This window comes from Elephas maximus, chromosome 9, assembly GCF_024166365.1.
Source record: "Elephas maximus indicus isolate mEleMax1 chromosome 9, mEleMax1 primary haplotype, whole genome shotgun sequence".
Classification (NCBI taxonomy): Eukaryota; Metazoa; Chordata; class Mammalia; order Proboscidea; family Elephantidae; genus Elephas; species Elephas maximus.
In genome coordinates, this window is record NC_064827.1 from 5,152,517 (window position 1) to 5,175,850 (window position 23,334).

The window sequence follows — 23,334 nt, forward strand, 5'->3', positions numbered from 1 at the left end:
GTTTTTAGACAAGCTCTTAACGACTGAGCCACCAGGGCTCCAAAAGAACTGTGAACAAGTTCTGTTACCGGGGAACTCTAAAAAGTCAACAGAGAGCAATCACAATGAGACACACCTAAATAGCCTGGGGAAATGTTTCTTTCCATCTCTAACCAGAGATGTAAGGTTATATCCATATTGATGAATTGGTCAGGCTGAACAGAGACGTTGTGATTGTCTAAGAAGTTGCTAAAAACTTAAAGAGCTAAAGTTGGATTTGGGAAAATACAGAAAATGGTAGAAGTTTAAATGAAAACAAATTTTATTCCAACACTGATTATATTTTATGGTATACAGGATATTAAACTGAATTAATAAATATTCATCGTAACTTGTACTTTTGCTTTATTTGCCACAGAGAAAGGATACAGATATACATTTGGGTCCACTAATGAGTGTGCTCATTTTTTCCATTTAAAGGGCCATGCTAGAAGAAATATGCAACAAAAACAATACTAAAAAGATTTATTAAAAAGGAATTTGATATGGTCAAAATTTTATCTTTTTGGCTAAAATTTAATAGGTTAATTTATGAGATTTTTAGGAGCTTTAATGTTAAATAACAGATAAAACAAAAATTAGACTTCTCACTGTTAAAATAACAAACTTCTCTTTGATTACTGGGTTGAAGGGTTAACATATTCTTTGTGCAATCTGCCTCAAAGGCAAGGCTTCAATATCTCATTAGAATAAATTCCTGGATCAAAAATCAGGCCGCATGGCTTTGAAATAAAGCTTTTACCTTTAAGATCTTCAAGTATTGTTTCCTATAATAAACTATAATAAACTCCTGACAACTTTCCATAGAAAGCCACACACAAAAAAAGTTGCACTTTATAAAAGAAAAGTGCTAAAGGTTTATTTAACATGTTATAAATTACATGCACTATGATGTCAAAATCAAGAGAAAGATCTGCTTTTCTTGGAGTTAAAATTTATATGCTAGTGTTTTCTCTTATGTTTTTGCCTAATATTTTACAACAAATGCATAATATTATGTCATAACTTTATTATTTTTTAATTGCCAACTTGGTCAGAACTTTGCTTCCTTTCAATCTAACATCATCAAAGCCAATGTTTTAACTGGAGAGTTCACATCACTTACCCAGGGAGTTTTTTTTACTATTCAGATACTTAGAGACTTGAGAATCTTGGTATATTATTGGTATATCCTGACTATCTGACATTATGTCTCAAGATTATTATCTATTGTATCTGAAGCTCTTTGAAAATAAGGTTAATCATTATATTTATAGATATTTTTGTCTAAAGTTTTTTTTTTAACTGACTTTATTTGGCTTTTCATTACTTTTGTGATTAATTTCTATCAGGTCTTTCACTTTTAAGAGTATTATTTTATAAATTAATCACGGCCATATTAGATTTTGTCATCTGCAGATAAGTTCTAATATTGCTGATTTGCTGAAAACATTCGACCAAAATATCTCAACAAAAAAGATGGACTACACCGGACTTGTGAAAATGACTGTGATATTTTGAATGTGGATACCACTAGACTGAATCAAGATATCCAGAACTCTTACATAGAAGCTGTTAGGTTCACAGACTGTGGCTGATCCAGAATCACAAGGAACAGAAATTAACTACATAGGACTGAATGGACTACAGGATTACTATGGATTTTGTGTGGGAATATTGCTGATGTTTTAAGGTCCTACCTTTGGGATATAAGAAAACATTTTCCTCCTTTCTCCTAAATTATCTAATGAAAGAGTTGATATTATAACACTCGAATTAGAAGTTCCTATTGGTAAACGTGGAAACCCTGGTGGTTTAGTGGTTAAGTGCTACAGCTGCTAACCACGAGGTCGGCAGTTCAAATCCAGCAGACACTCCTTGGAAATTTTATGGGGCTGTTCTACTCTGTCCTATAGGGTCGCTATGAGTCGGAATCGACTCGATGGCAGTGGGTTTTTTTTTTTTGGATTGGTAAATTTAGCAAAGTCATAAAGACCATAACTAGAGAAGTGTCTGAAGTTCGAGCTATGATTTTACAAAATAGAATGGCATTCAGGTTTCCTGCTCAGTCTCCTGAGGAACAGTTTTGTGCCTTAAGAGACGAATGTTGCTGTGTTTATATTACTACACCACCTGAAGTTTTGCAGAATGTCTTTGCTGCTAAGGCACATAAAAAGCCATGACTGATGCTAGTTATGTATAAACAAACATCTCATGGGACTATTTTCCTTGAAACAAAGAACTTAGGTTCATGATTTCATGGGTTATTTCAAACAATTGGCCTAATGTTGTTGTTAATATTTTTGTTCTACCTCCTAGTTTGCTGTCCATGTTTCTGGTTTTCATGGAAATTGGGGTAACCCACACAGACCATTGCTCTTAGGTGTCCTTCTGAACCTTGAATCTTTGAAAATCTGGTGCCTAAATGCCACTTTTGAGTCAAACAATTGTCCAGATAAAACAGTAAGACCATTTTGCTCTGGATGTTGTGCTTTTTTAAAGAATTCAGTCTGTTTCAGGAAACAGACTCCAAAGATCAGACTGGGAGCTATGTTTAGGGTAAATCAGTAATTATTTTAATTGATCTTAAGACAATGTACAAAATGCCCCTCTAATGTTTGTAAACTGAAGAAAATCAGAGCAAGTCTATGAGAGCCAAAATATGACCTTAAGTACATCCCACCTGAATTTAGAGACCATCTGAAGAACAGATTTGACACATTGAACACTAGTGACCAAAGACCAGGTGAGTTGTGGAATGACATCAAGGACATCATACATGAAGAAAGCAAGAGGTCATTGAAAAGACAGGTAAGGAAGAAAAGACCAAGATGGATGTCAGAGACTTTGAAACTTGCTCTTGAGTGAGTGTCGAGCAGCTAAAGCAAAAGGAAGAATTGATGAAGTAAATGAACTGAACAGAAGATTTCAAAAGGCAGCTCGAGAAGACAAAGTAAGTATTATAATGACATGCGCAAAGAGCTGGAGATGGAAAACCAAAAGGGAAGAACACACTCGGCGTTTCTCAAGCTGAAAGACTTGAAGAAAAAATTCAAGCCTCAAGTTGCAATAGTGAAGGATTCTACGGGGAAAATATTAAACGACGCAGGAGGCATCAAAAGAAGATGGAAAGAATACATAGAGTCATTATACCAAAAAGGATTAGTCGATGTTCAACCATTTCAAGAGGTGGCATATGATCAGGAACTGATGGTACTGAAGGAGGAAGTCCAAGCTGCTTTGAAGGCATTGGTGAAAAACAAGGCTCCAGGAATTGATGGAATTATCAATTGAGATGTTTCAACAAAACAGATGCAGCACTGGAGGTGCTCACTCGTCTATGCCAAGAAATATGGAAGACAGCTTCCCGGCCAACTGACTGGAAGAGATCCATATTTATGCCTATTCCCAAGAAAGGTGATTCAACCAAATGTGGAAATTATAGAACAATATCATTAATATCACACGTAAGCAAAATTTTGCTGAAGATCATTCAAAAATGGCTGCAGCAGTATATTGACAGGGAACTGCCAGAAATTCAGGCTGGTTTCAGAAGAGGACATGGAACCAGGGATATCATTGCTGATGTCAGATGGGTCCTGGCCAAAAGCAGAGAATACCAGAAGGATGTTTAATTTTTTGACTATGCCAAGGCATTTGACTGTGTGGATCATAACAAATTATGGATAACATTACAAAGAATGGGAATTCCAGAATGCTTAATTGTGCTCATGAGGAACCTTTACTTAGATCAAGAGGCAGTTGTTCGGATAGAACAAGGGGATACTGATTGGTTTAAAGTCAGGAAAGCTGTGAGTCAGGGTTGTATCCTTTCACCATACCTATTCAACCTGTATGCTGAGCAAATAATCCGAGAAGCTGGACTATATGAAGGAGAACGGGGCATCAGGATTGGAGGAAGACTCATTAACAACCTGCATTATGCAGATGACACAACCTTGTTTGCTGAAAGTGAAGAGGACTTGAAGTACTTACTAATGAAGATCAAAGACCACAGCCTTCAGTATGGATTGCACCTCAACATAAAAAAAAAAAAAAATCCTCACAAATGGACCAATAAGCAACATCATGATAAACGGGGAAAAGATTGACGTTGTCAAGGATTTCATTTTACTTGGATCCACAATCAACAGCCATGGAAGCAGCAGTCAAGAAATCAATAGACGCATTGCATTGGGTAAATGTGCTGCAAAGGGCCTCTTTAAAGTGTTGAAGAGCAAAGATGTCACCTTGAAGACTAAGGTGTGCCTGACCCAAGCCATGGTATTTTCAATAGCATCGTATGCATGTGAAAGATGGACAATGAATAAAGAAGGCCGAAGAAGAACTGACGACTTTGAACTATGATGTTGGCAAAGAACATTGAATATACCATGGACTGCCAAAAGAATGAACAGATCTGTCTTGGAAAAAGTACAACCAGAATGCTCCTTAGAGGCAAGGATGGCGAGGCTGCGTGTTACATACTTTGGACACGTTGTCAGGAGGGATCAGTCCCTGGAGAAGGACATCATGCTTGGCAAAGTACAGAGTCAATGGAAAAGAGGAAGACCCTCAACAAGGTGGACTGACACAGTGGCTGCAACAATGAGCTCAAGCATAAGAACGATTGTAAGGATGGCTCAGGACCGGGCAGTGTTTCGTTCTGTTGTGCATAGGGTCTCTATGAGTCAGAACCAACTCGACAACACTTAACAACAACAACAACATTTGTAATCAAATTTTCATCACCCCCACCCCACCCCATCCCTTCTATGCAGAAAATTATGTACTTGAAGAAACCAGGTTCTCAGAGATCAACTTCACACCTTGAGTCAGCTTTTTGGGAAACCAAGTAATTCCTCTAATGTGGCCTTTCTCTGTACTCACCCTAATTTAAAATCACAGAAGCAGGGTATCTGAGTGGAAGAAGACACACTTAAAATATGGATCAAAGAATTTGTATGAAAATTCATGATCAGAAGAAAGGAATGTGTGAGGGCACCCGAAAACTGAGGCCCTTGGCCTAACTAAAATGGCTAACACAAGGTCAAACTCCATTTTGTCTTAGACTCTACTTCTGTCATGGCTGTTGGTGAGTAAACTAGGGAGGGGCAACTTACCCTCAGGAAGAACACTTAGTATGTTTTAAATAGATGGACCAAAGACCTCCAACAGGCAGGGTCCATCCTGTATTGTCTTGCTAATCATGTATCTTTTGCAACTCTTAACTGAGTGTTTTTCTTCTGCTTTTGGTCATCCAGGAGGTCTCATGCCTTAAGCTGCCTGGACTTTAGATGGCATTGCAAAAATGTCAAACAGTAAGTACTGTTAATCCTTAATCCAATATTCTAAAGAATATTTTTCACAGGTGAGAGGCACCTTTGATAAATGGAAACTAGACTCTCCAGGCCTGCCTGATTTCACCCCAAAAGTAATGTATATTGGAGGGGACATCAGTTAAAGGGCTCATTAGAATCCCACTGGAATAGACTGAACCTTGCCCTCGTCGCCCATCTGTATGCAGCCAAACTGTGGAAGGTGTTAAACCTTAGATATGTTTGTCACAACTTAAAAGAACTAAAGCGCTCATCTGGACTTGCCAATCATCTGGAAGCCTAAAATTGAAGCTGAAACGCCCTAGTGGGCAGAAGCAGATGCGCCCAAGGTTGCAGAGTAAGACCTCTCACTCTTTCTGTAGACTACAAGCCCCTGAGCTCGATGGACTTTAAATCCTTATTGCTTTTGAGGCTGCTTTATGTTGGGAACTTGGGTTTATTGACTGGTAAGAATTTTCCATACAGATTACTGATTGTTTGCTCTCTGTTTTTATATACATTGCTATCCTTCTGCTAGCTGCTATATTATATACACCGTTAGTATTATTCCTTGTTCTCATACTATTCTTTTTCATGCAAGTAAGAGAAATACTTATTGTCTGTTTAACCTTTATTTTGCTATTCACCCCATTATTTTACCAGAGTTATTATTGGCCTGTGTTATAAACACTTGCTGATGCCCTAGCCCTTATCTCTTTCCTTGTTGCTACTCTTCTGCTCCTCCGGTTACCTACAGTGTCATTTCCTGCTTTAAGACCTTGAGCGGGTATGCCAAAAGGCAACCTGGCTTCATGTACTCCCTATGTCTGATTTACCTGTCCTTGACATCTTTAGCTGGTTATCTTAAGGTGCTGGATCATGGACTGAATCCGTATTATTTACTGGTCTACTAATCAAATGTTGTCTGATTACTCAGAACACCAATTTAATACCTATAAAGAGAATCACGTACTCATATTTCAGATGGACTTGATCTCACTCCTTAAACCAGCCATTTTAAAGCCAAGTTATTCCTTAATGCAGCTCACTCTATATGTCATTCCAAGATTAACACTGCAAAAGTAGAGGCTCCAGCTATGGGATGGTGAAGATTTTGGACGGTGCCCGGCTATTTATAAACAGCGTTTGGGGTCTTAAAGGCTTATTATAAGAAGCAGCCATCTATAACAATCTCTGAAAGCAAGCAACAAAATAAAGTTTTCTTTCTTCAAACATATTCTAAAAATGCTGTCCTACTGGGAAATATAAATCCAAGTCCATGCAGAAGAAAACACTCTCCCCAAAAATGGTAGTTGATAACGTGATCAAAGACTTTCTCAGAAATTCTTGATCAAAAAGTGGGAATGAATAAGAGCTTCAAAATAGAGGTGCCTGGCATATTTAGGGTGGCTGGTCTAGGAGCAGACCTGACTCCATTTGTTATAAGCTCCTGATTCTGCATTCCTGAGGATGTAACTTTGACTTCTTCCCATTCATATGCATATGACTTGGGCCTCTGGCTGGGTGGAACCAACAATGTGGTTGCATCTAGGCAAGCCAGGGGAAGCCTGGGCAAGCCCAGGAAAGTCCAGGAAAGTCCAGAGTCTTGCTAGGAGGTTCCTGATTCTACCTTATAACTCTCCCTGCAAAGCAGCTGCCCCTTGGATTCATCGGTCTTCACTCTGTGTGGACTAACATCTCCCCATTTGGATGTTTCTCATGCTTTCAATAAATCTTCTTGTTTTACTTTAGCAGAGTCTGAGAGCTTCACTGTGCACCACCACCTACTTGTGGTATTTCTGTTATAACAATACTAGATAACTAAGAATTTGATACTGGAGAGTGCGGTGCTACTCTAACAAATACCTAAAATGTGGAAGTGGTTTTGGAATTGGGTCACGGGTGGAGGCTGGAAGAGTTTTACGGTAACTAATAGTATGAATCGGAATTGACCTGATGGCAATGGCTTTGGATTCTTTACATACATATATATATACATATATATATATATATATAAAACCTAGATTCCCTTGAAGAGACTGTTGGTAGAATTATGGACATCAAAGGCAGTTCTGGCGAGGGCTCGGAAGGAAGGAAGGAGAGCTATAGGGAAAGTCTCTGTTGTCTTAGAGGACGCACGCTGTGCCGTCAGCAGACTATTGCTGGACGTGTGGACATGAAATGTGCTTCTAAAGAGGCTTGAAGAGAAAATGATGAACATGTCATTGGACAGTGGAGGAAGGATGATGCTTTTTACGCAGTGGCAAAGAACTTGTCTGAATTCTGTTCAAATGTTTGGTGAAAGGCAGAGCTTAAAAGTGATGAACTTGGATATATGGCTGATGAGATTTCAAAGTAAGATCTTAAAGAGGCCGTGTAGTTTCTCTTTGCCTCTTACAGTAAAATGTGAGAGGAAAGAGATGAATTTAAAAATGAACTATGCAAAATGAAAACAAAACTTAAAGATTTGGAAAATTCTGTTGAACAAACTCAGGGCACGTGTTCTAGAATTTTCACCAAGGATATGTTTACTCAATCTTTTGTTAAAGAGATTAAGCCTGTGATTAAGCCTGTGACTGGTGGATCTAACCAACTACCACAGCAGAAAATCCATCAGCTTAGACTGAAGAGAACAGATAGAGGATAAAAGGAAAGAAAGTTGTTTGGCTTTTGGAATTCTATAGGCAAGAAACAAGCCAAAGGAGCCACATCTGTTGTCCTCCAAGAAAAGAAAAGGACCATCCCTGGAGAAGTTTGGAGATTAGCAGAACTGTTCAAGGAACATGGGAAGCAAGGCTGACTCAGGTTCAAAGAGTGGAGCCACAACCTCCTAGGCTTCAAAGGGTGGAGCCACAGCCTCCCAGGTTTTAAAGGGTCAGATCTTCACCAACTTGGTTCTGGAGTGTGAGACTGCCCTTCAGGTGTGCCCAGAGGATGGGGCTACTATCCAAAGCTGAGGGAGTGAGGCTGCCATGCCCAAGGGGCAAAAGAACAGGGCCTGCTGGGGCCCAGAGGGTGGGGTCACTACTCAGATCGTCCAGTAGAATGTTGTTGTTAGATGCCATTGAGTCAGTTTCGATTCATAGCAACCCTATATACAAAAGAACAAAACACTGCCTAGTCCTGTGCCATCCTCACAATCATTGCTATGCTTGAGCCCATTATTGCAGCCACTGTGTGGCTCCATCTCATTGAGGGTCTTCTTCTCTTTTGCTGACCCTCTACCTTACCAAGCGTGATGTCCTTCTCCAGGGATTGGTCCCTCTTGATAACATGGCCAAAGTACGTGAGGCAAAGTCTTCCTATCCTTGCTTCCTAGGATCATTCTGGCCATACTCCTTCTAAAACAGATCTGTTTGTTCTTCTGGCAGTCCATAGTATATTCAATATTCTTTGCCAACAAAGGCATCGATTCTCCTCAGTCTTCCTTATTCATTGTTCAGCTTTCACATGCCTATGAGGTCACTGAAAATACCATGGCTTGGATCAGGCACACCTTAGTCCTCAAAGTGACTTTTTAACACTTTAAAGAGGCTTTTGCAGCAAATTTGCCCAATGCAGTACATTGATTTCTTGACTGCTGCTTCCGTGGGTGTTGATCGTGGATCCGAGTAAAATTAAATCCTCGATGACTTCAGTATTTTCTCCATTTATCATGATGTTGCTTATTGGTCCAGTTGTGAGGATTTTTGTTTTCTTTATATTGAGGTATAATCCATACTGAAGGCTGTTTTTTTTATCTTCATCAGTAAGTGCTTCAAGTCCTCTTTGCTTCCAGCAAGCAAGGTTGTGTCATATGCGTATCGCAGGTTGTTAATGAGTCTTCCTCTACTCCTGATCCCTGTGTTCTTCTTCATGTAGTCCAGCTTCTCGGATTACTTGCTCAGCATACAGATTAAATAAGTATAGTGAAAGGATACAACCCTGATGCACACCTTTCCTGACTTTAAACCATGCAGTATCCCCTTGTTCTGTTTGAACGACTGCCTCTTGGTCTAAGTACAGGTTACTCATGAGCACAATTAAGTGTTCTGGAATTCCCACTCTTGGCAATGTTATCCATAATTTGCATAGTCAATAAAACAGGTAAACCTTTTTCTGGTATTCTCTCCTTTCAGCCAACATCCATCTTACATCAGCAATGATATCCCTTGTTCCACATCCTCTCCTGAATCTGGCTTGCATTTTTGGCAGTTCCCTGTCGATGTCCCTGCTGCAACCACTTTTGAATGATCTTCAGCAAAATTTTACTAGTGTGTGATATTAATGATATTGTTCTGCAGTTTCTGCATTCTGTTGGACCTCCTTTCTCTGGAATGGGCGCAAGTGTGGATTTCTTCCAGTCGGATGGCCAGGTAGCTGTCTTCCAAATCTCTTGGCATAGATGACTGAGTGCCTCCAGCACTGCATCCATTTGTTGAAACATCTCAATTGGTATTCTCTCAATTCCTGGAGCTTTGTTTTTTGCCAATGCCTTCGGTGCAGCTTGGACTTCTTTCTTCAATACCACTGGTTCTTGATCATAAGCTACCTTCTAAAATGGCTGAACGTCTAAAGCCGAGGGAGCAGAATTGCCATTCCAGAGGCCTAGAAGGTGGGGCTGAAGCCCAAGGCTGAGGGGCCTCCATCCAGAATCCAGAGAGCATGGCCAACATCCAGAGTCTGGAGGGCAGGGCCATTGCCCAGGTGGTCTCAGAGAATAGAGGATTATTTTCAAGCCTTGTGAGTTAATGTAATTTGTTCTGCTGGGTTTTGGACTTGCCTGGTGCCTGTTATCCCTTCTTCCCCTCCAATTTCTCCCATTTGTAATGGAAACATCTGCCTTGTGCCTGTTTCACCATTGTCTTTTGGAAACAGGTAATTCGTAGCCTAGATACAGGTGTACAGACAAAGGGGACTTTTGCCCCAGGCTGGCATACGCCTAAAGTCTCACTGATATTTGATTTCGATGATTCAGAAGGTGAGATTTTGGACTTGGAGTTGATTTAAGACTTTCGAGATGATGTGACGGGGTCAATGCGTTTTGCATGTGGGAAGGACATGAATTTTGGAGCACCAAAAGATGAATGAATTGCATCATTCCCACTTAACAGATGAGGATACGGAGGCAAAGCAATGCTTCCAAAACTGAACTCCAGTCCAGTCTCAGAGCCTGCCCTACGTACGCGGCGTGCAGCATGGGGCTGGAGCTCTGCCTCCGGCCTCAGGCTCCCGCCACTCTTTCTCCAGGTTCCCTGCAGGGTTCTCTACTTTTGGTTCACCACAAATTCACACCTGCCACTGCCACTCCAGCTCTAGAAGTGATCTGTGGTCTCGGCCACTACATGTTACAGGCTCTTTCTCCAGTGGCTCATTCAGAAACTCCCCCACTGCCTCTCCCACCCGGTGCTGGGCACAGCAACGCCCAAGCGCTGTCTTACTGAGTCCTCACAGCAGCCTGTGACCTGACTGTACAGACAAGGAAGCTGGGGCTCAGAGGGGTGACCTGCTCAGCTAGTACCCAGGTCTGTCTGGCTCCAAAGCCTGTGACCATGAGTCAGCGTGGTCTCATAGGTGCCCCTTCCCCCTCCCAACCCACTTGCAGCCCCCTCCCGAGAAGTCAGGGCAGAAGAAATGGACAGGATGGGGGCACTGGTAAGTCACCCCACAGCTCTCTCTCGACCCGACCCATGTTACAGGCAACCCATGGGGGAGCCTCAAAGACCGAGGAGGAAGCAAATAGCCCAGTCCCACCAGGGACTTAAAGGGATGGGGGGGAGGCATGGAGCTAACCTTGAACTTGAAGGTAGTTTCTAGACCCATCATTTACTCAAGACCTTGGACATAGCTATCACGTGCTGGGAGCCTCAAGGAAGCCCCAGCACAGGACTCATTCATGGTAGAGATGGGTGCCAGGTACCTGTGGTGTGTGTGATGAGCCAATGCTGCGCCAGGTGGCCAGCAGCCCCTCAGTGAGGCCTGCACGGTCACACTGCACAGAGCCCCGGCGCCTGGTGGACCTGGTTGCTGCTGGCCCCGCCCCGCGCCCAGCCCTCCTGCAGCACGAGGAAGACGCTGGGCAGCTGGGCTGCTGTACACAAGGTATAGAAGGAAGCAGGGAAGCAGGTCCCAGGGGCCCATGGGGCCTGCGAGTGGGCCCTTGTAGCTACACACAGGACTTGCATAGCAAAAAGAATGGAAAGTAGGTGGGGCCAGATGTAGGTTACTGGGAGCTATGTAGGGTGTCTGAACAGGCCAGCTTCCTAAGCAAAGCAGTGCTTGGGGATGAGGGGGGAGCCTGGAAGCCACCCCTGCACAGCCATGCATAGGGGCCACATTGCAGGCAGCACACCCCCTCTGGAGCTGAGATGGTGGGTGCTGACACCAAGCAGCCCCACACCCTCCCCTCCTAGGGCCCACCAGTACCTAAGACACTTGCAACGTTGCTTCCTAAGAGCATGTCAGCGATGACCGAGGGCACCACCTGCCTGTGCAGCGTCAGTGCCACACTTGAGGACTTGAACTCCTTGGTCACAAAGGCGAAGTGGATCACATCCCTGCAGGTGGGCAGAGACAGGCGAGGGGGCACTGCCTTCCTACCGCTCACGTCACTGGTCCTTGGCCTCAGGCTCTGTGGCTCATGGGCCATGGGGCAGCCCCTTCCTCTAGGGTCCTGGAACAGTGCCAGTGCCGTGGCTGGTGGCCCACCAATCCTACCCCGGCAGCTCCGCTGTGAAGTCGTGCTCCTCGCTCCTCACACACACAAAAAAGCAAATTTTATGACTGTGTTGCTATAAAGACCAATATAGGCCAGGCTGCATTCCTTACTGTATGTCCTTTTCTTCTGATTTTAAAATAAATTAAAATGAAAGAGCTTCCCAGGGGCCTCAGAGTGTCACAGACTCTCAGCCTGGCCTCCTGAGACTGGCAGAAGGTCGGCCCTGCTTGCCAAGTGCAAAAAAGGTGCCTTCAAGATGGCCCGGGCTGCACAGGTGTGAGGGCGACAAGGGAAAAGCCCACCATCCAGGGTGAGTAAGCTTTGTGGCTGTTAGGGACCAAGTGGTCTTGTGTGTGTGTGCGAGAATGTGCAGGTGTGCACATGTGTATGTGTGTGTGGGTGTGTGCACACCTGTGAATGCATCGTGTGTGCATGTGTGTGTGGGTGTGCACATGTGTATGTGTGTGGGTGTGTGCACACCTGTGAATGCATCGTGTGTGCATGTGTGTGGGTGTGCACGTGTGTGGGTGTGTGCACACCTGTGAATGCATCATGTGTGCATGCGTGTGTGGGTGTGCACATGTGTGTGGGTGTGTGCACACCCGTGAATGCATCATGTGTGCATATGTATGGGTGTGCACATGTATGTGTGCACACCTGTGAATGCATCGTGTGTGCATGCATGTGTGTACACGTGTGTATGCATGAGTGTTCATATACGTATGTGCATGCACGTGTGTCACGCAGGTGTGTACTCGTGTGAGTGCAAGTGCGTGCGTATGTGTGTGCATGTGTGTGCATGCATGAGTGTGTGTGTGTACATTCGCATGTGTGTGTCTGGTGGGTGCGTGAACATGTGTATGTGTGTTTGCATGTGCGTGCGTGTGCATGCGCGAAGCCGGGAGCTGCGGAAGGAAGCACTGAGCTCACCTCACTGTGATGCGCTCCTCGGGGTTGATTTGAAGCATCCTCGGCAGAAGGAAAGCCAGCGTGTCAGCGTCGGGGACCTTCCTGTCCTCTATCTTCCTCAGCACATCCTGCAGGCCGTTTGGAAGCATGCGGAGAGACTTCCGCAGAAGCATGGCTTCTGTGTTCTGTCGGAGACAGAGGACAGGGCTCCGTGCCGGGCCCTCACTGCAGCGCAGGGCTGTGCTGGGGGCAGGAAGCCATCAAGGGAACAGGCAGCCGTGGGCTCATGTGGGCCAGACCATGTGTGGGAGAGATGGAGGGTCATGGGGGAGGGGGCTGAGGGTCTGCTCTCTAATCCCAAACCCAGCCCATTTAACAGAAGGTGAAACTGAGGCTTGGGGCAGTAGAGCACCCTGCGCAAGGCCACATTCAGTGGAGGTTGGGGTGGGGCCCATAGCGCTCTAATATGGAGCCCTTGTTCTTTCCAGTATGTCACACGGCCCCCCAAAGAGTGAAGGACCCTAGCTTCCCTGTGGGTCTTCAGAGGTGAGCGGCGAGGGGCTTCACGGAGGCAGAGCCAAGTTTCAATACAACCACCACTGCAGTTACTATACCCTAGAACCCAGCAGACCTGTTTCTAGTGCCAGGCTCTGGGGGAGTTCTAGGGGGGTGGCCCAACAGCGGATGGGGGTAGAGCAGAGCACCCCAAGGTGGCCCAAGAGGGAGCAGGCTGAGGCCAGCTCCCTGCACCCCCTCCCGGCCAGGAGGAGCTCGCCCCTGCAGGCTGCGGTGGGCAGGGCCGCTCCCAGGGGTTTGGGGCAGGGCAGGGGCAGCTCACCTCCACAAAGGAGCAGCTGGCCATGTCGAGAAGGATGCAGCCCAGGGACCAGATGTCAGATTTCTGGCTGAAGGAGAGGTTCAGGGCTTCAGGGGCCATCCAGGACTTCTGGAAGGGGTCTGTTGGCAGGAGCAGGGTGGATGCAGAACAGAGATGAGATCTGTGGGGAAGCTCTCTCCATCCTGACCTCTCTTACCGGCTTGAAGCCACCTCCCTTGGCCCCATCATCTTTCCAGTGGGAAGAGGCCTCATCTCCCCTTGCCCTCCGCCCATAACATCTCCTGAGGATTTTAGGACCCAGTGAAGTAATCCACCACCAGCCGGGGCCTGGTTTCCAGTAGGCCCTAGTCAGCCCAGGCTGGCTTCCTGTCTTCTGAAGTCTTTTTTTTCCCTCCACAGGTTAACATTTGGGGGTATCACAACCATTACTTTGCTTTTCGGAGCTCTTACAATGTTGGGTATCTTTTGATCCCAACATCCACCCCCCACGGTGACACTCCTGCTCAGTTACAACCAGATAAGTGGGTCTCTGGAGTCCACCCAAGCCCCGGGTATCTACAGGGACTTTCTGAATAGAGAGAGGTTTGGTGCTGCCTTGTCCCAGCCTCCCGAGTGGCCACCATTCCTCCCCCTGCCTGCTGGCCATCTACGTCCTTCCCCCACAGCCCCCCTCCACTGTCTTGGTGATGCTCAGCCACCTTCCTCCACCCGGATCTTCCATTTGGCCTTGTCAGTCATCAGTGTGTTGGAGCTCAGGTCCTGTAGTTTGCAATGGTTGTTGTTGACCAGGAGGATGTTGGAGGGCTTGAGGTTCCTGAAACCGAGAGGTGAAATCCTCCTCTGGGCGTCAGTGAGCATGCCTTTGCCACAACACCTGGGGCTGCCTTGGGTGGCTGCTTGGTGGGGCGGGGCCCAGCTGGGCCTCAGGACAAAGATAGGTGGGGAGATGGCTGGGCCCACGTGTGCGAGTGGACCTTACTCCCTGCCTCTGCCCACCCAGGCCTGGGGGAGCAGCCCCACCCCTCTTCCCTCCTCAGTAAAATGTCCCCTTCTCAGTCCACTTTTAAAATAACTGTTTCCTATAAATAGAAAATATGCTCAGTTATTTTAAATTGGAAAAAAAAAAAAAAAAGAAACTACAAGTAGGAAAACAGCCATCACTGAGGTTCCTCTGTTAACAGCCGGTTTACCTCCTTCCAGGTCTTTACTATGAGTTTCTTTTGGGCGCTTAGATCATTTTTTAGATGTTCAAGGACGCCGACATTGAATCCTGAATATTTCTCTTTGCACATATGATCCCCATGGTGTCCCTCTCCTCATTTCGCTAAGATATTGACTTTCAATTTAAACCCGTCACCCCAGGGCTCCTTCTCTACACCCCCTGCAGACCACGGCTTCCAGAGCCTCCAGCCGACTGTGTGCAGGTGGGCAGCTCAGGAGGGGTACTGCCACACGCTGGCTGTCCAGAGGCCACAGTGGCAGCACCGTCTCCCCTTGCAGTGCCGTGGTCTGTTTTCTTTCCTTTAGAAAAACCTGCCAGTAAGCTCACACGCCACGCAGCTGTGTGTGGTAAGGACGCCTCGGGAATGGTGGTTCCGTGCAGGAGGTGCTGTGGAAGGGGTGGTCCTCACACTGGCTGTGCTGGCTCCATGCTCCTCTCCCTAGGTCCTGCCTCGGTACTGAAACCCGAGGGGATACAGTGCCTTTTCTCTTGCAGCAGCCTGGCCACTCCCAGGTGGGCCCCAGTCACCTGTGAATGATGTCCGACTGGTGAAGGTATTCCAGCGCGTCCAGCACCTGGCCCAGCACGTTCTGCATCCACTGGGGAGGAAGCAGGGACAGCAGGATTGGAAGGGGCTAAGGAGGCCTGGTGGCACAATGGTTTAGCACTCAGCTGCTAACAAAAGGTCAGCAGTTCGAACCCACCCAGCCTCTCCATGGGAGAAAGACACAGCCATCTGCTCCTGTAAAGATTACAGCCTAGGAAACCCTGTGGGGCAGTTCTACTTTGTCATACGGTGGCACCCAAGCACAGGCAGGTTCCTGGAGTATAGCTCCCTGCCTCTGCCATTAGGTGGCGCCATTCACAGCAGCCAGCAGTGGTGGTTATTCTCAGTGCGTCTGCCCAGACGGAGGCCTGATGCTTGTCCAGAGCTCCACTGGGAAGGGGTCCCGCCTCTCCAGAGGATGTCTGATTCCCTCAGGCTGGAGTGCCTCTCCAGAGACAGGGATGCTCCCTGGCCTCCATACCCTGCACTCGTCTCATACTGGGGACACTGGGGACCCCCACCCCCGACCACTCTGTGGCCCTCACTGCCCAGCACCTGCCCAGAGCTTGGGGCCCATCAGCCTTGTGGGCATCAGAAATGTTGAAGTCTTCGGTGCTTACTTGAGACCTGCCTCTCAACGTCATCAGAATTAAAAGAGCCCTGAGAATGTTCTGGAAGAATTTTGTATCTTGTTTCCAGGGCAGTGATTTTCAAACCGTGTTCCTCGGAACCCTGGAGGCCACAATGGTGCTTCAAAGCCACCCTGGGGCGTCAGAGAGGGGCTGGGTGTGCAGGACCCTGTGCTTCCCCCCACTCTGCCTTCCACCATCTCCCTCCCCCAATTAGACTCTGTGGGCTTCCTGGGCTTCTGAGTAACATTTTGTTTTTTAAAGGATTGCACCACTAATAGAAGGTTGGAAACCCACTCCAGAACCTGCCCCTGAGGCCACGGTGGGAGTGGAGCTATAGGCCCCTCAGAACCCTTCAGAGGAGCATGGTGCCCAAGGTCCACCAAGCAGAGGTGTTGTCAGGGCCAAAGCAGACAATGCTCATTTGGAGTGAGTCACAGACCTAAAGGCGAAAGTGAAAACCACCAAGCTTCCGGAAGAAATCTGGGGAGAATAGCTTCATGACCTTGGGGCAGGAAAGCCTTCTACGGCAGGACTCAAAAGCCACTAACCATAAAAGAAAATATTGATAAATTGAACTTCATTAAAACTAAGAACTTCTGTTTATCAAAAGACATCATGAAGAAAGTGAATCAGCAAGCCACAGACCGGGAGAAGGTGCTCTGCACGCTTGTATCCAGAACGTATCAGTAAGAAAAAGATGAGAATGACCCAATTTTTAAAATGGCCAAAAGACTTGCACAGGCATAAAAGAAGATATACAAATGGCCAAAAAAGTGCTTACCACCATCTTGCGAAGGAAATGCAAATTGAAACCGCAATAAAATATCACTGCCCACCACCTGAAAAGCTAAAATTAGAGACTGACACTGTAAAGTGTTGGCAAAGATGTATAGCAACTGGAATTCTCAAGCTGGTGAGAATAAAAACTGGTTCAACCAAACAACTTTGGAAAATTGTCTGGAATAAGTACTAAAGCTAAACATGTGCCTACTTCACAACCCAACAATTCCACTCCTGGGTATTTATCCGAGACAAATCAGCACTTAGATCCACCAAGAGACATATCCAACCACGTTCATAGCAGCCTCATTCATAATCACCAACAACTGGAAACAATCCAAATGCCCATCAAGACTAGAACAATTGAAGACATTGTGGTATATTTATACAATGGAGTAGTACCAGGCGATGAAAAGGACAATCTACTGATACACGAAACCGCATGGGTGAACCGTAAAAGCCTTAGACGAGATGAAAGACACCAGATACAAAGATGACATGCCGTATGATTTCATTCACATGAAGTTCAAAAACAAGCCGGACAAATCTCTGAAGACAAGATGTCTAACCATGATTACTCAAGGGTACAGTGGAGTATTGACTGGAACCTGCTGGGGTTCTAGGAATGTCTATGTCTTGATCTGAATGAAGTTACTGGGTGTAGGCATATGTAAGAATGCGTCAAGCTGCACACTTAAGATATTCACATGTTATATTGTTGTTGTTAGGTGCCATCGAGTTGGTTCTGACTCATAGCAACCCCATGGACATCAGAAAGAAACACTGCCCAGTCCTGCCCCATTCTTATAATTGTTGTGCTTGAGCCCACTGTTGCAGCCACTGTGTCAATCCATCTCATCGAGGGTCTTCCTCTTTTTCGCTGACCCTCTACTTTACCATGATATCCTTCTCCTGGGACCGATCCCTCCTGATAATATGTCCAAGGTATGTGAGATATAGTCTCGCCATCCTTGCTTCTAAGGAGAATTCTGGCTGTACTTCTTCCAAGATAGATTTGTTCATTCTTTTGGCACACATTATAGTACACAATAATCAATACATACCTTGAAGGAGAAAATCAGGCCAGATCGCAGTAGTGCCTGCCCTCCCCAATGTCCCTCTGCCCATAGCTGTGACCCCGAGAGACCACAAGGTCCAGATGGTCACCAGGGCCTGGCGTCCCCAGAGGGCTGCTTTACCTCAGAGTCAATGATCGTCCTTGTATTCCTTTTCTTCTCAATGAACTTCTGGAAGGTTTCCTTATTGTACTCCATTACCAGGCAGAGGAACAGAGAGGAGATCTGTGGGAACATGGAGGCCTTTAGCCGGGTGCTGCAGTTCCGGTGGAGGGAAGCTTCACCTCCCCCAGGGACTCTCCTCTGCTGGGGAGAGCATCCACTCTCTCCCGAGTTCACGCCCCACCCCCAGTCCAAGCTTCAAGCTCCATGCCTACCAAGCTACTTGGACTTCTCCAAAGGCTGGGCGGCCTCCCACCTGTGTGCAAGGCTCCCTCTGCCTGGGCCCCCCCATCACCCTCTTGGTGGGGATAGCTCTACTCATCCTTCAGGGCTTGGCTTAAATCACATTTCCTCCGAGGAGCCCTCCTGGAACCCACCCCAGCTCCAACTCAGGGCTCTTGAGGACCCTGTGAGCCCTCCATAGCGAAGTGTCCTTGAGAGCACCAGGGCCCAAAAGATACACAGGCTCAGTGAGTGCATGCAAGGATGTCCCCTAATAGTTTTCCAGGGTCCAGTGGAAGGGGAGGGAGCTCTGGTGGCGCAACAGTTAAGCGCTCAGCTTCTAAGGAAAAGGTCTGTGGTTCCAACCCACCAGCCACTCCCTCGGAAGAAAGATGAAGCAGTCTGCTTCCATAAAGATTACGGCCTTGGGAACCCTATGGGGCAGTTCTACTCTGTCCTGTAGGGTTGTTATGAGTCAGAATCAACTCGACAGCAATGGGTTTGGTTTGGCTGTGGATCCCCATGCAACTGCGTGGCTGTGGGAGAGCTCTTTACCCTCTCTGAGCCCCAGTGCCCCCCAGGAAAATGAGCTCCTAGGGCCTGATGGTGGACATGATGCTGGTTGTAAACTGTGCAGGACCCACAAAAGTAAGGAGTCAGGAGGCCCAGGAAAACCTGGGTGGCAGTAACAGCAGAAAGCAGGGGAGCTAGCTCCTCGCACTTGCTCCTCCGGCTCCCCGTTCACAAGTGCAGGCCTCTAATCCTTGGGCTGCAGGACAGGGCGCAGGGGTCAGACACACCTGGCTGGTTAGACACACCTGGCTGAGCCTCCTGCCTCACCACTTCCTAGTGGGTAACCTGGAGGAACTCACTGTTCTCAGCCTGTGTCTCCTTCTGTAAAACGGGGACAGTAACCATCGAGGTTCTAGGGGGTTCACGTGAGATCATGCACAGAGAGCGCACGTGTGCTACTTGGCCCCAGGAGGTGCTGAGTCAGGGGTAGCCTCATTCAGGGTCCCTGCCATGGCCACTCCGAAGCCGTTACAATGGGGTTGAGGCGGCTTGGGGCTCAGTCTGTTTGGCCCTGCCCACTGCACATAGCTGAGCCTGGAGGAGCCCGCCCCAACCCACCTGGCTGTCCCATATGATGAACAGCTCCTGGTAGATGGACAGGTGTGCATGCTGGAGCTTCAGCAGCGGCATGAGCTGCAGGGAAGAAGAGAGAATAAATGGAGAAGTTCTGGAAACACCGCTTCCCAGTTTGTGCTTCTCCATCACATATCCCAACACAAACGCCAGCATCCGGCTCCAAGCACCACAAAGAGTGGGCATAGGGAGGCCACGCAGCCTGGTGGTCAGGAGCCAGATGGCCAGGGTGGGTCCTGCCTCCAGCAGGTGCTGGCTGTGCTGTGTGACTGAGGGGAGAAGGTCAGCCTCTCTCGTGACAGTGGTGTCTGCCCCCAGGGATTAAGGGAGCAGATGCAGATAAAGTGGCAAGTCTGTAGGAAGGCAATCAGTGCCCTCAGTGTGGGCTAGAGAAGGGGGTGCAGCCAATGGGAAGCAGGACTAGTGGTCCACTGCTCACCTGACCTCCTGGGTCATGTGGCTGGAGGTCAGAGTATCCCAGAGCTGCAAGTGCTTTGAAAAGGAAAGCAACCAGGCAGCAGGAATAGCTGCTTCACACACTACAAACTAGGAGCCAGTGGACAATGCTTATGGTGGGAGATTAGGGATGGACGCAGGCTGCCCAACGGGTTCTGGAAAGGAGCTGGGAAGAGTGAAAGCTGGGATAGGTAAAGGAACTACGGGTGGTCTGTGAACCTTCCTCTCCCCCTTTGTCAGAGTGTTGCCTAGCAGAGACCCTTCACCGTGACCCGGTCACACTGCAGACTCAACAGATGCTTGTTGGCAAAGCTCATGAGCTGGCAATTCCAGGAAGAAGAAGCAAGAGACCATTTACTATAAGTGGTATATCTAACCCCAGGTGAAATTCAAGAAAGGCAATGTCATGGATTGAATTATGGCCCCCCAAAAATGTATCAGCTTGGTTAGGACACATGTGGTTGTCCTCCGTTTTTAATTTTCCTATGTGTTAAAAATCACAATCTTTGTCTGTGGTTAAAAGGATTATGGTGGGATTGTAACAGGTCACCTCCCCGGATCCAAAGTAAAGGGAGTTTCCCTAGGGTGTGACCTGCACCATCTTTTATCTCTCAAGAGATAAAAGGAAAGGAAAGCTAGCAGAGAGTGGGGGACCTCATACCACCAAGAAAGCAGCACCAGGAGCAGAGCAAGTCCTTTGGATCCGGGGTCCCTGTGCCTGAGAAGCTCCTCAACCAGGGAAAGATTGAGGACAAGGACCTTCCTCCAGGGCCGACAGAGAAAGACTTCCCCTGGACCTGACACCGTGAACTTGGGCTTGAAACCTTGGACTTGTAAAGTACTAGACTGTGAGAAAATAAATTTCTCTTTGTTAAAGCCATCCACTTGTGGTATTTCTGTTATGGCAGTGAGATAGGGTTAGGTGAACAGATAGGGTGGCTGAACAAAAGAGCTTTTAAAAGATTATCATCTAGAAGTTAGGTAAACAGGAACCTACCCTGTCAACATGAGATACGATTGGGGCGGCCCTGAATTACTATCTCCTTCTTAGTTAAAAGAAAAAAAAAAAAAAATTTTTTTTTTTTTCTTAGTGTCTTTCTAGTCCCCTCCTCCTCTGCAGGCTCCTTACGCGCAGAGGAGCAGTGTGACCGCTGTTTGACCTTCCTTAGCCCTCTGAAGATGGCGATGTAGTGCCGAAGATCAAGTGGGCTTGTGCTATATCCCATAATAAGTGATCCCAAGGGCTGCCGAGAGGGCTCCATCTTGAATATCAGCGGGTTCCATCTTAGATTCCAGGTGCGCTCTCAACCTGATTAACATACACAGCCATTCTGAGAAGTACCCGCCCCTTGAAAGAAGCCCACTAAATATTCATTACTTTATTGTCTCCACCAAACCTATATAAGACCTAGCCTTGCTTCCCTTTTCGAGTCAGTCTTTTGGAGAGGCTTAGATCCCCGCTGACTCCTTTTGCTTGACTCAAGCAAAATAAAGCTTGCTGAAGATAAAGTTTGTCTTTCGCGTGTATTCTTACTCGGAAAAAGACAAGGACCCTTTGTGTCAGATTGGCAATTGGTAGCAGCAGCACTAGATAACCAAGACAAGCAAAGAGAAGCCACCCAGGGCAGTTTTCGTCTATTGAACTGAAACGCGTGCAGCTGTGCACACTATTACTGTTAGGACGTTATCGTTAGTCGTTTCTGAGTGGTAGAATTAAGGGTAATTTAAGTTCTCTTTGTTAAACAAGTCTGTATTTTCTACATTTGCTACTGTAACTAGTACTTTTATAATTAAAAAAAATATATTTTTAAAAAAAGATCATTACTGGTAGGTTAGCCTGGGGACCTGGCCAACATTTAAACTTTGTCTTCTCTAGGCATATGCGCTCTAAGTTGTCAGCACCTGGATCTAGAAATGAGTCTTTTGTGCATGTTCTTCCTTTATGATCTGGGGGCTACTGGCTTCACAAGCACAGGGCAAGAACTCTCACAACCTCCATCTGCCATCCAGGCATCTCTCTGCCCAGTCACTCTACGAGAGGTTACAGAATACAATCTCCCTGCACATTCTGAATCATGATTCCTCTAGAAAGAAAACCACCAAGAGAGTTACCTCTTCCAGGGCCTCGTTTGCCTGATGTTGATCAATGCACTCTACCTACAGGGGCACAAGAGTACCAGTTCAGTAAACTGAGTCACTGTCACCATCACCATCATTATCATCATTACCACCACCACCGTCATCATCACCGTCATCACCACCACCACCACCACCACCATCTTTACCACCATCACCACCACCATCATCATTAGCATCTCCACCACCATCACCATCATCATGATCATCACCATCATCATCACCATCTCCACCAGCATCACCACCACCATCACCATCATTACCACTACCACCTTCACCACCACCATTACCATCATCACCGTCTCCACCATCATCCCCATCACCACCAGTCCCACCACCACCACCACCATCACCATCTGCACCATCAGTATCACCACCACCACCACCATCTCCATCACCACCATCACCATCTCCATCAAAACCACCACCATCACCATCTCCATCACCACCACCACCACCATCTCCACCACCACCATCTCCATCACCACCATCACCATCTGCACCATCAGCATCACCACCACCACCACCATCTCCAGCACCATCACCATCTCCATCAAAACCACCACCATCACCATCTCCATCACCACCACCACCACCACCACCATCTCCACCACCACCATCTCCATCACCACCACCACCACCACCATCTCCAGCACCATCACCATCTCCATCAAAACCACCACCATCACCATCTCCATCACCACCACCACCACCACCATCTCCACCACCACCATCTCCATCACCACCACCACCATCTCCATCACCACCATCACCATCTCCATCAAAACCACCACCATCACCATCTCCATCACCACCACCACCACCACCATCTCCACCACCACCATCTCCATCACCACCACCACCATCTCCATCACCACCATCACCATCTCCATCAAAACCACCACCATCACCATCTCCATCACCACCACCACCACCACCACCACCATCTCCACCACCACCATCTCCATCACCACCACCACCATCTCCATCACCACCATCACCATCTCCATCAAAACCACCACCATCACCATCTCCATCACCACCACCACCACCATCACCATCTTCACCACCATCATCACCATCTCCACCACCACCACCATCATTACCATCTCCACCATCATTATCACCACATCACCATCTGCACCATCATTATCACCACCATCACCATCTCCATC

At 47.0% G+C, this 23,334-nt stretch overlaps 1 protein-coding gene across 4 annotated transcripts in view; it reads right to left on the minus strand.

Moving 5' to 3' along the window:
- STKLD1 (serine/threonine kinase like domain containing 1) overlaps positions 1-23,334 on the minus strand; it is a 43,609-nt gene that overhangs the window by 16,402 nt on the left and 3,873 nt on the right. For all 4 annotated transcript variants that reach the window (XM_049895150.1, XM_049895148.1, XM_049895149.1 and 1 more), the window contains exons 3-10: positions 22,136-22,180; positions 19,553-19,627; positions 18,161-18,262; positions 15,531-15,601; positions 14,479-14,594; positions 13,781-13,899; positions 12,964-13,127; positions 11,742-11,872 (exon numbers count right to left, since the gene is read on the minus strand). In XM_049895150.1, coding sequence (XP_049751107.1) covers positions 11,742-11,872; positions 12,964-13,127; positions 13,781-13,899; positions 14,479-14,594; positions 15,531-15,601; positions 18,161-18,262; positions 19,553-19,627; positions 22,136-22,180 — 823 coding nt within the window. The remainder of the gene's footprint in view (positions 1-11,741; positions 11,873-12,963; positions 13,128-13,780; positions 13,900-14,478; positions 14,595-15,530; positions 15,602-18,160; positions 18,263-19,552; positions 19,628-22,135; positions 22,181-23,334) is intronic.